A 13,239-nucleotide genomic window follows, 5' to 3' on the forward strand; every position below is an offset into this window, starting at 1 on the left:
TTCTGCTGCTTCGCTATCAGCACTAGCAGCTTCACCTTGCAGCTTACATTATGCAAATTTGCAACGAGCCTTAAAACGTTTAACCACCTCTACTCGCGAAAATTCACACCAGCACTGCCTTCGCCAAAACTTTTTTCACTACTGCCTCATGCAGCGCTCTAGCCTTCTCCTGGATCACACTTAAGCTCACCGGAAACAACGTCGCTGGTTCTGATCCTCCAGCCAGATCATGAGCAATTTCTCCATTTCAACAATGCTCTGGCTACGTTGCTTCTCGTTTATCACCGTTGACTTCATCGTGCAGCATCCTTAACATGCTTCAGAATACGTTCCTTATCCTTCACAATGGTTACCACCGTGTCCTGCTCAAGCCTAAAGAACGGCCTATTTCGGTGTTAGTTTCTCCCTTCTCCGAACGCTTTATCACGTCATATTTGACCTCCATCGTGATGACCTTCCTCTTCTTGGATGAACTATCATCGAGGAAGTACTTTGGCGTTTAGGAGCCATTGTAAATTGCAAAAATGGCAAGGAATTTCAGCAAACGTCTCAAGCACACAACCTAGTGGAATGCAGGCAGGCAACGCGATTGATAGTGGCGTCATTTCGTATTGTTACGCGTTGGCGTCCTCGACCGTCCGAGGTCGTTGTTCGGATCAATTTACCATACAGTTTAATAGCGTTAATTAATTTATGCACCTCCGCTCAAAAAAAAAAACTAGTTCTGCATATGAGGTATCGTTAAAAAGCATAACAAAACGTCGTAACCTTGGAATTTGTGTTGTAATCTAACCAGAAACTTAGTTTTTTTAATTTATTATGTACTGGAAACAAGCAATGATTTTTCATTATATTTGCGCTTTTGGACTGTTTTTAAACTGCGCTATCCCAAGCCTAGTGTATTCATTCGCCCACAAACTAGTTCCGCATATGCGGCGTCAGTAAAAAAATTCAAAAAAATACGAAAAAAAAAAAGTGTCAAAAATCATCATAACCTCAAAATTTTTAATTTTGGTTGTAATGTAACCAAAAACATATTTTTATTATGTACTGTGCTAAACTATAAACAAGGATTTTTATCATAGCATGCGTTTTTTAAAACAAGCGTCGTTAACTCGGAGCGTCGGAAGCGTCAGCGTCGTAACCTCGGAACAAGCGTCGTAACCCAGGACGGAATTTCCATTGATATTTAAGAAAAAGCGTCGTACCATCGAACGTCGTAAGCCGGAACCGGTCGTAACCCGGGACCGCATATATATATATATTATAAATATATATATATATATATATATATATATATATATATATATATAGTATATATATATATTATATATATATATAGATATATATATATATATATATATATCCTATATATATATATATATAAAACAATAAAAAGGATGAAATTGAACTTCTGAGCTTTACTGGGAATCTAAAGATGAATACCTGCTGCTATTTTTGTCTTCAGAAATAATTAGGTCTTATAGATATACCTTTATTTCCTCATGGTAGGTGGACCGAAGTTCGATTCCCGGCTCGGCCAACACGAAATCAGAGGAATTTATTTCTAGTGATAGAAATTCATTTCTCGATACAATGTGGTTCGGATCCCACAATAAGCTGGTGGTCCCGTTGCTAGGTAACCAATTTGGTTTTTTTTTTTTTTTTTGGTCCTAGGCACGTAAAAATATCTAATCCTTCGGGCCGCCAGCCCTAGGAGAGCTGTTAATCAGCTCAGTGGTCTGGTAATACTAAGATATACAAAAAAAATCCTCATGGTAGGAAAAAGTATAACTGGTTAAGGTTATTGAGTATTCCTGGAATGATAAGTAAGGGGTTGATTTTCTTATTAATTTTATTTAACCTTCCTGTTTATGCAGTTTGCTTTGTTTTTGAGTTGATGGCAGTTTTAAGGAATTTCTTGGTACTTATATATGCATAAGTTTAGTGGTCCCAAGCGTGACTATTACTCAGTGACTATGTTAACCCTCTTACGCCGGTTGGACGTATTAAATGTCTACATAAATTATTTGTCGGGTGCCGATTGGACGTATGGTACGTTGATAAAAAAAGTTTTTTTAAAAATTTGTGGAAAAATACTTATAGGCCTACCAGGCGAAAACTTTTTAATCACGAGCCTTGGGGGATGCTGGGAGCTCACGGATCAAGGCGTTATTTTGTTTACAATCATTACGCAGGCGCGCAAGCGCGAATTTCTTTTTTATTGCACTAAAATGTATCTGTGACATATCTCGGAAATTATTTCTTCTTCGATATAATTTTTGCGCCATTTTAAATTAGCCGTTACATGGAGTATTATACATATATGAAAATGTGCGCAATTTCATGTAGAATACAACAAAAAAATACTCATGATTGTAGCTTTTATCAGTTTTGAAATATTTTCATATAAATAACGATAAGTACCAAAATTTCAACCTTCGGTCAACTTTGACTCTACCGAAATGCTCGAAAAACACAATTGTAAGCTAAAACTCTTATATTCTAGTAATATTCAATAATTTCCCTTCATTTTGCAACAAATTGGAAGTCTAGCACAATATTTTGATTTATGGTGAATTTATGAAAAAAAATTTTCCTTACATCCGCGCGGTAACTCTTCCGATAAATTTTTTCGTGCAATTGTTGTAATGTTTTCACCATTTTAAATTAGCCGTTACATAAAGTTTTATATATGGATATGTGCGCAATTTCATGCACAATACAACTTAAACAACTCATGGTTGTAGCTTTTATCAGTTTTGAAATATTTTCATGTAAATAACGATAAGAGCCAAAGTTTCAACCTTCGGTCAACTTTGGCTCTACCGAAATGGTCGAAAAACGCAATTGTAAGCTAAAACTCTTATATTCTAGTAATATTCAAACATTTAGCTTCATTTTGCAACAAATTGGAAGTCTAGCACAATATTTTGATTTATGGTGAATTTATGAAAAAAAAAAAAACTTTCCTTACGTCCGCGCAGTAACTCTTCCGAAGAAAATCAGAAATTTTTTTGTCCGATTGTCATAATGTTTGCACTATGTTAAATTAGCCGATACATAAAGTTTTATATATGAAAATGTGAACAATTTCATGTAGAATACAACAAAAAATAATTGAAGGTTGTATCTTTTCTCATTTTCGAAATATTTGCATATAAATCACGATATAGAAAAAAAAAACCACGTTCGGTCAACTTTGTAAGTTAAAATGCTTAGTCTAGTAATATTCAGTCATTTATCTTCATTTTGAAACATTCGAAGTCTCTAGCACAATATTTAGATTTATGGTGAATTTAAAAAAAAAAAAACCACTTTCCTTCCCTCCGCGCGTGGATTCTCCGCCGCAAATCTCCAAAATGCGTATGTCGCATTCTTGTAATGTTTGCATTATGTTAAATTAGCCGTTACATAAAGTTTTGTATACGGAAATGTGCGCAATTTCATGTAGAGTACAAAAAAAAATAATTGAAGGTTATAGCTTTTCTCATTTTTGAAATATTTGCATATAATAAATATATATACAGGGGGTCCTCGAGTTACGACGTTGATCCGTTCTTACGATGCGTCGTAACACGATATTCAGTGTAAGTCGGAACATTGAAAAATACCACATGATTTAATGTAAATACCTATCAATAACAACGAGAGAACAATTCCTTACCTTTATTAGTTTGATTGGCTTGCACACTGGAGAGGAAGCTGCGGTGCTGGAGAGACTGGGGGAGGTTAGTGAAGAGAAAAAGAACCTCCAGAAGTTGCGGAGAGCTGAGGCAGGTGATTCTTGAGGTGAGTCAGAACATACTAGTACTGGAGATGCTGAGGCAGGTGATTCTTGAGGTGAGGCAGAACATACTACTGGAGATGTTGGGGCAGGTGAGTCTTTAGGTGAGGCAGAAGACCTACAGAAGGTGTGCTGGAGATACTGGGGTCGGGGCAGGTGTAGTCTGGGTTAGCAGAACATTCAGAAGGTGCTGGAGATTGTGGGGCAGGCGAGTCTGGATTAGCAGAGGCAGCTGAGGTAGAGGGTACAGGATCTCCTGCAGGCCTCTCTACCTTCTTAAAATACTGCTCCAGGTTTAGTCTGAACAGAGAGCGACCTCTTTTCATCCAAGATCTCCTTGTAACACTGCATCAAATCATGACGCCTCTGGAAACCCTAGTGAACCTGTCCAAGTTGGGATCCTGAGCTCAAAGTTGACAACGCTTGCTGCAACTCTGCAAAACCTCTTATCAAGTCCTGCCTTGTGAAAGCCTTAGGCTCTGGGGTGGGTGCTTCTTCTTCTTCCTCTATCATCTGCTTCTCCAGTTGTATCAGGTCCTCAGCAGATAACTCCTCGCCATGAGACTCCAGCAGCTCTGTAACATCATCAACCTCTATCTCCAAATTGATTTCCTTACTCAGGGCAACAACGTTCTTGACAACTAGCTGAACTGTGTCCTCAAACCCATGGAAATCATTCACAAATTGAGGACAAATTTTCTTCCAGACACCATTCATGTTTGTTTGCTTAACCTCCTCCCAGGAATTAGCAATGTTCTTTACAGCATCAAGGATGTTGTAGGATTTCCAAAAGTCCTTCAGAGTCAAGTCCTTCTTGGTTTCAGTTGCCTGTAAAGCCATAGCAATTGTCCTTCGTAGGTAGTAGGCCTTGAACGAAGCAATCACTCCTTGGTCCATAGGCTGTAAAAGGGCCGTGGTATTAGGTGGAAGGTAACCACCTTGACATTAGGGTTGAAGTCTCAGCTGGGCAGGGTGTCCAGGGGCATTGTCCAGCACTAGCAACACCTTAAAGGGGATCCCTTGGAGGCGCAATACCCGCTCCACACTTGGAACAAAATGGTTTACGAACCAGTCCTCAAACACTGCAAGTGTCACCCATGCCTTCTTGTTGGAACTTCCAAATTACTGGTAGTTGACCCTTCCAAATGCCCTGAGTGCCTTGGATTTTCAGCCTGATACACCAACAAGGGCTTCAGTTTGAAGTCGCCAGCAGCATTACCCCCAAGAAGTAAAAGTTAGCCTCTCCTTGCTGGCTTTATGACCGGGTGCTGACTTCTCCTCCTTGGCGATGTAAGTGCTGTTAGGCATAACGTTTCCAAAACAAACCTGTCGCGTCTACGTTAAACACTTGCTGAGCAGAATAACCCCCCTCCTTAATTATCTCAGACAACGCTTTAGGAAATTCACTCGCTGCTTTCTCTCCCCACTACTAGCAGCTTCACCTTTGCAATTTAAGGTTATGGTAATTGGCCCGAGCCTTAAATCGCATAAACCAACCCCTACTAGCCACAAACTCTTCACTTTCACTTCCTCCCCCTTTTCTTTTTCAACGCTTCAAACAATCTTTCGCCTTCTCCTGAATCACCATAAGGCTGACTGGATACGCCGTTGATTTTGGTCCTTCCAACCAAAGCACCAATAACCTTTCCATTTCAATTATTAGACCACTACGCTGCTTAGTTATCACTGTCGCTTTCATAGGAGCAGATCCTTTCACATGTTCAACGATGCGCTCTTTACTTGATAATGGTAGCAACGGTCGAACGGCTAAGGCCAAGCGAGCGGCCAATGTTTGTTGGCGTTTTCTTCTCCTTCTGATCGCTTTATAATGTCCACTTTAATTTCCATGGTGATGGCCTTTCTTTTCTTCGATGCACTACCATCAGAAGAGTCCGCCTTGCGCTTGGGAGCCATAACAAAGAGCAAAAAGTTACAAAAACGATACAACACGAGGGAGAGAGAGGCAGTGTAAACAACCAAAATGGCGTATGGGCGAGGAATGAGCGTAGCGAAGCGACGCCGTCCTCTCCCCCACAAAGCGTATTCTTCCGCCGTGCGCACGGAACTAGTTCGCGTTTGTTTACGTTGCTTACGACGCTAAACCGCGTAAATAAGACAGAACGACGCAAAATATATTTTTTATATTTTTATGGGGGCGCGTTCGTAACCACGAAACATCGTAAGTCGAGACCAGCGTAACCCGAGGACTTACTGTATATGAAAATTTCTACATTCGGTCAACTTTAACTCGTCCGAAATGGTCAAAAACTGAAATTGTAAGCTAAAACTCTTACAGTATAGTAATATTCAATCATTTGTCTTCATTTTGAAACAAATTGGAAGTCTCTAGAACAATATTTAGATTTAAGGTGAATTTAAAAAAAAAAAAAAAAAATTATGTCCTCGCGTTACAATTCATGCATCATTTTGTGATAATATTTTATCTGTGTTGCTTTGATCGTTTTTTACAATGTGTTTAATATCCACCAAAATGGGAATTGGCAAGCATTTAGTGTACAATACAAAAAAAAATTAACTCTTTAGCTCTAACCGTTTAGCTCACAGCGTGATTTGAATACAATTATATATGAAATTTTGTTTTTGCGCTATCATATATCGCATTATTTATATATGATAATGATATTTTTTTAATTTCTGATGGTTGCATACTAAACTTTAGGCAATGACAAAAAAAAAAGGAGCCAAAAATGAACTCAATCTTGAAAACTAAGCGCGCTGTGATTTTTTGGGAAAAATATTTTTTCTGCTTCCGCGTTCACTCCGAGGACCCCCCCCCCCCCCCCCCCCCCCCCCCGGCCCCCCCCCCCCCCCCCCCCCACATACGGGAGACAATTTTCATTATACCCCTTCGGCGTAAGACGGTTAAGTACAAAGAATATGAAAAATACATTAGGAAGAGAGTTGGAAATATTTTTAAAGCTATTTCATCAGTTTAATTCTAGAATGAACTAGTAGAAATAAAAGGCAATTTATTTTTGGCCATTGACATTTGACTGATGTCTGTTATTGCACTAAAAGCTGCCAGCTAAGGCAGATCAAATTGGTTATCAGGACATGAAAGAATAATAATTTCACATGGCAATAAGAGAATTGTAATCACTATTGAGCTGAAATATTAGGTATATGTGGCCCCTGCATTAGGTCTTTAAATTGACTTTAGCTTTGTTACGTTTGTCTTGTTTATAAAAAAATTGTATTGTTACTGATTTTATTTATTTATATATATAATAGATATATGAATATTATTATTATTTATTTGATCATTAATTTGTCTTCTTTTTTGCATCACCCCAGATGTGTTTGGCATCAATGAATTAACCATATATGAAGGAGAATGGGATGAAGAAACATACTGCGTTTCTGGAGACATTTTGGATGGGGTAAGTGACTGCCATAATTTTATTGTGGATTTAATCTGCCTAAAATTTTGTGTTTCATTATTCCAAATTTGTCACAAACTTTTACTCGCAATGCCTTTGATTAGTAGTTATGCATGGTTTGTGCAATAAGATTGATGTGAATGTTTCAACATGATGTAAATGTTTCATTTGTTCCGACACGTAATACAAACCTGAGGTCCTTTAATATATGGAATGTAATCAGCAGCAGCTGGAACCGGTTGTAAGCTTTTGAACAAGGAGATTCGGTAGTTAAGTGCTTGTCTGGTAGTCGTGTGTTTCACTCGGTTGGGAGGTGAAGCTCCACTGCTTTCGGCTGCCATTGGAACAAGACATGCTCTTTGCCGCTCTGCCCGGGGTGTCGTATGCTTGTTTACTTCTTTACAAAGCCTTTCTTCATTACTTTCCCTATTACTGAGTGCTTGTGCGAGTGGAAACTTGTAAGTACTTTGTGTTTCTTTTTTTTGTTATTGTTGCTCGTGAATCGTGTAACATTAATGGATTCTCACGAGCTGGAGAGAGACCCCTCGCCCCCCCTGTCAGCCACAGATTGTGCCCTGGTGTGGAGGGCCGTAGGTGTGGGGCCTTTAGGTCTCTCTTTGAGGTAGACCCTCATGATTTATGTACTCTTGTGTCGAGGTTGCGAATGCCATCGCACCGAGACTTTGTGATTTGAGTGTATCGTGGTCGGGGGAGCAGTGGGAGCGATACGAGGGGAGGAAGAAGGCGCGTATGCCGTCCAAAGAGTCGTCGGAGGGCTCTCCAGAGATTCCTTTGGTTACGGACATGTCTTCCTCTTTCCTTCCTCCGCCTCAGCTCCCGCGTATGGCTCATTCCCCTTCGTGTCACAGTCCTTCTCTTCACTTGACCAGTTGAGTGTAGAGGAGGGCGCGCGACACCTCGGCATTCAGCTGTCTTCGGGGTCTTCCGTTAGCTTGGGGTGAGAGATTTCCTCCCCTGGGCGATCGGAACCCCCCCCCCCCCCCCCCCCCGCCCCCCCCCCCCCCCCCCCATTAACTGAGCTTTCCTTCTTCAGATATGCCTGCCGCTGGTGGCAATCTCGGACAGGTCTGGTACTCGCTTGGGCTCCTGGGCACACCGAGCATTCAGGGGCTGCTGTACCACCTAGCAGCGCCTGGATCCAGGCTGGTCACCCATGGACCAGAGATGTCGACCACAACAACTGTGTCGACGCCGGGTTATGCTGCTCCTCCCCACCTGGTGTATAAGCAGCATGTGGCCCAGTTACCCCAACAGCTGCAGTCCAGGCTCCACTGCCGGGTTTGCTGAGGAGGGAGGTCACCCCGCTGCCTGGTTTAGCTGCCCTCGCCCCAGCCCCTGACTTTCGGTGTTCCAAGAGCTCCCCACTTGACCTGCTGCCAGTACCGGTGATGTCGCTGGCTCCTGTACCGCCACCAGTTCCTGTTGTTGCCACTCCTGTACCAGTTCCTGCTGTCATCGCTCCAGCCCGTGGTGTTGCTGCCCCCACTGCAGGTCCCTCCGGACAGGTACAGCTGGACCCTGTTGCTTCAGCAACTGCTCCAGCTCCGTCCTGGATGGAGGACCTGATGGTGGTCCTGAGGAAGCTGACAAAGAAGAAGAGGAAGGTGTCATCATCTTCTTTGTCGTCATCTGCAGCCGCCTCTTCCCCTTCGACTTCCAAGGCCCCACAGCTGAGGAAGAAGAAGGTTGCCTCCTTCCCCCCTAAGAGTCTCGCTCAGAGACCTCTAAGGGTCTGTCCCACTCCGTTGGGACAGTTGACGCTTCCGCTGGTTCTCTTGTTCCTCCAGGAACGGGGCCCGTCTCTCCTTCCGCAAGGAAGATTGCCGTGACGCACCGTGAGGACGGGCCACGCTCCCACCGCGACAGTGGACTCTGCCGGTCCCCTGACCGTCGCTCCCACCGGGACCGGACAAATAGGGTGACTGGAAGCAGCTCTCCTGACGCTCAGGACCGTCACTACCGTTCTCGGTCCAGCGGTTCTCCCCAGGGAGACTGAAAGACTAGGCCTGCAACTCGATCATCACTGTGGGTTGGCGATCGCCTGCGCACCGGTTCTGCTGGTGGGCAGGGGGTGAGCGTCAGGTCTTTCTATCCTATCCATTCAACCTCCTCGGGCTACCCCAGGAGGAGCAAGGTGATTAGGAGTTCTCGCGGTCCCTCCACAAGGGCTTACGAACCTGGCACAGTCTTGGGACCGACCAGATCGTACGCCCAAGTGGTTGGAGGAGACTAAGAGGGGTCTGTCATGGTTCCTCCTGTGGAAGGAGGAGGTTCTCGAGAGGCGTTCTCTCTGGATGGACTTGACGGTCCATCTCCTTAGGACGCATTCACTCCCGAGATCCAGAGGTCTTTCGCCGAGTTCATCGCGGTGATTCGTCAGCAAAATGACCTTGGGGAAGGATTGGTGCTTCCGCCCTCCGAGCCTACATCTAGGCTGGAGTCGTTCTGGGGTCCTAAGAGGGAACCCAGGACGATGGTGGGTCTGCCCCGATCAGCCTTGGCCGACAGCATGCTGGGCCAAGTGGACTCTCTCATCTCCGGACAGGAGGGATCACTTCGGTCTGGCAGGTCGTCCAAGATGCTTCCCCCACCTCTACCATGACAGAAGCGCTTCTACGTACCATCGGAGGACCCGCTGCCGCCCAAACAGGTTAACTCCGGGTGTCTCTTCAACACCTGCTGGCCGAGAACCTCTGGTTCTCACAGCAAGAGGCATTGGCTTTGGAGTCGACTGCCATGGCAGCGTTACAATCAGTCTCCTGGCTGGACCTGTGGTCTCTCACAGCGTCTAAGGTCGCGCCCTCCTTGGGAAACATCACTCCCGAAGGAGACCCGGCTTTCGGGAGACTGTGCCAGTCTTGGGGTAGGGCTATTTCCTACCTGGCCCACCAGACGGCCAACCTGTGGGTCAACCTGGTTCTGAGACGTCAGGATGTAGTCCTCGCTCGAGTGACCAGGTCGGCAGGGCGTGAGGCAGCTTTGGGTCTGAGAAACGACCGATGTTAGATTCCCCTGCTCTCTTTCCTAGAGAAATGGTGGACACGGTGGAGCAGCGGCGCACTGAGGACAGTGACCGCTTAGTCCACCAGGCAGTCTCGAAGGCGACTGGGCAGCCTCGAGCCACTGCGGCTAAGCCAAAGAGCTCAGCTAGCACTTCCTCTGTGGCTAAGACGACGGCCTTGTCGAAGCCGAGAGGAAAGATCCAGCCTTCGACTTCTACAGTAAGGAGTGATCGTCAGTCCTCCTTCTCCAGAGGAAGATCCAGGAAGAAGTCGAAGAAGGGGAAACACTAGGGATGGCGTTCCCCATCACCTGCTGCCAGAAGTTGGGGGAGAGGGTGCCTGGCGAGCCATTGGGAAACTTGGCAGCGCTACGGAGCCGAGACCTGGATAGTGGATGTTCTTCGGGAGGGATATCTACTACCCTTCAAGTCGTGGCCACCCCTCACCTCCAACCCGGTCCATCTACAGACGTACGTTCCCAGTTCTGCCAGGGACGTAGCGCTTTGGCAAGAATTGGAAGCCATGCTGAGCAAACAAGCTGTGGAGATGGTACAGGATCACTCACCGGGCTTCTATAGCCGACTTTTCCTTGTGGAGAAGTCATCGAGGGGCTGGCGCCCGGTGATAGATCTCTCTCCCATGAACTGATTTGTTCGCCAGACTCAGTTCACGATGGAAACGACACGCTCAGTGCTCAATTCTATCAGGGAGAATGACTTCATGCTTTCTGTGGACCCGAAGGATGCGTATTCCCAGATACCCATCCACCAGTCCTCCAGGAAGTACCTCCGCTGCATCCTCGATGGGACGGTGTACCAATTCAGGGCACTTTGTTTAGATCTCTCAACCACCCCACAGGTGTTCACACCAGTGTTTACTTTGGTGTCGGCTTGGGCCCATTCGGTAGGGATACGTCTTCTGAGGTATCTCGATGATTGGCTGGTCCTGGCGAGCTCCCGCTCGCAGTTGCTACAGGACAGGGATTGACTCCTCGAGTTCTGCCGCGATGTTGGGATCGTGGTGAACTTCGAGAAGTCAGATCTCAAGCCCACGGGCATGCTGATCGATACGGTAGCAGGTCGAGTCTTCCCCGCAGACTCACTGATCAGCAGGTTCAGGGAGGCAGCCGGACAGTTCCTGTCCCTACAGGAGCAGCCAGCTCAGCAGTGGCAGGTCGTGATCAGTCACCTGTCGTCTCTCGAGATGTTAGTCCCTGATGGGTATCTTCACCTGAGGTCTCTTCAGTGGAGGCTAAAGGAGAGTTGGTCACAGGCAAGAGACCCACCTTACTTCCGCGTGTCTCACGGAGGAGGTGAGGCAGGACCTAGCCTGGTGGCATACGTCAACATACAGGGGGACCTAGTGTCCCTCCCGTTGCACCAGTTGACGATGCAGGTGCACGAGTGGGGGGTAGCTCACTCGGCAGAGCTGTCGGCCCAATACGTTCCAAGCAAGAGGAATGTAGTGGCAGACAAGCTCAGCCGTCAGAATCAGGTGATAGGGACCGAATGGTCCCTTCGCCCAGACGTGGCGGAAAAGCTCTTCGACCTGTGGGGGCGTCCAGTCCTGGATCTGTTCGCCACCCTTCACAACAGAAAACTCTAGGTTTCATACAATCAACTTACCTGTCAGATATATACATAGCTAAGACTCCGTCGTCCCCGACAGAAATTCAAATTTCGCGCCACTCGCTACAGGTAGGTCAGGTGATCTACCGGCCTGCCCTGGGCGGCAGGACTAGGAACCATTCCCGTTTTCTATCATATTTTCTCTGTCGCCGGTGGTATCAACATTGTTGCTATTACCTCCTGACTTAGATTCTTATTTCATCCTTTGATCATCGTTTATCGGCTTTTTGGTGACGTATCTGGATCGTGTTTTTGGCATTCGCTACTGTGGACTGATTTTGGACTTGCTTTTTGGAATTTTCTCAGTATGTCTGATTCAAATGTGAGTGTGAGAATGTGTGTGAATGTAGGCTGCAGGGTGAGGATACCGAAAGCTTCGGTTGATCCTCACACTGTATGTCGTAAATGTAGGGGGTTTCAGTGTTCTGCTACCAATACTTGTCATGAATGCGAGGGATTAAATGCAGAAGAATGGAAGACTTTAACTTCTTATTTGAAGAAGTTAGAGAGGGATAGGGTTAGACGTCTGAAAGGTGTGAGTTCAAGGCCTATTGAGCCTTTTATTGATACTTATTCTAATCATGATGATTTAGATTCTCCCTATGTGTCTAATTCACAAGGTTTACTTTCGGAATCGGCCTCGGAAATCGCCGATCTGAAAGCTACAATTCGAGACATGAAGTCCAAAATGGCGGACTTACAAGGTAAGGCTAGTGAAAGTGAGCATTACAGTGAAGTGAGTTCTCCCAGTGTTGTGGAGGGGGCGTTTGATCGTCCCTGCGACGCTCCCAGGCCTAGACCTCTTCCAGCCTCCCATGCCCAGAGGAGAAGGAAAGTCGAAAGCCTTAAGGAGGTCGTGGGGAATCCCCAACGGTCAGACGTCCCTTCAGCAAGCTCTGTTTCGTTGCAGGCTGCTCAAGGGCGCTTTAGAAAAAGCGTCCTATGTGAGTGTTTCTCATCCTCTCCCTCTCCCTCACCTAAACGAGGGTGGAAGGAGTCGGATTTATCTATGCCTCTGAAACGGCATTTGAAAGAACCTGAATTAGATTCGAGCCCAGAGCGTTTCTCAGATGATGCTCCCTCGTCTATTAAGAAGGCAAAGGTGGCGTCAGCGTCACCCGACGTGGACGCGGAAGAACACTTTCCTACTTCTCCCCCGATTGAAGATGACGTGGGAGAAGCTTCAAGGAAGATTATCTTGGCAGTACAAGAGCAACTGGCCTCTTTGGTGGGAGTGTTAGCGCCTCGTAGGAAGGACGTTGCGCTTCCAATCAAGAAGTCTCGTCCTCTCTCCCCTGCGAAGCGAGAGGCGTCATGCAGACGTGAAGCTTCCAAACATATCGCAGAGGCTTCGGTTTCGAGAGCGAGATCGGGAGAATCTTACGGAAGACACGTAACGC

The 13,239-nt window shown here is 45.7% G+C and overlaps 1 protein-coding gene across 1 annotated transcript in view; it reads left to right on the top strand.

Moving 5' to 3' along the window:
• Positions 1-13,239, top strand: part of LOC135201769 (complement component 1 Q subcomponent-binding protein, mitochondrial-like) — a 66,861-nt gene that overhangs the window by 38,882 nt on the left and 14,740 nt on the right. Inside the window, exon 4 of the mRNA XM_064231015.1 lies at positions 7,103-7,188. Within this exon, the coding sequence (XP_064087085.1) occupies positions 7,103-7,188 (86 nt within the window). The remainder of the gene's footprint in view (positions 1-7,102; positions 7,189-13,239) is intronic.

Source organism: Macrobrachium nipponense, chromosome 28, assembly GCF_015104395.2.
Source record: "Macrobrachium nipponense isolate FS-2020 chromosome 28, ASM1510439v2, whole genome shotgun sequence".
Classification (NCBI taxonomy): domain Eukaryota; kingdom Metazoa; phylum Arthropoda; class Malacostraca; order Decapoda; family Palaemonidae; genus Macrobrachium; species Macrobrachium nipponense.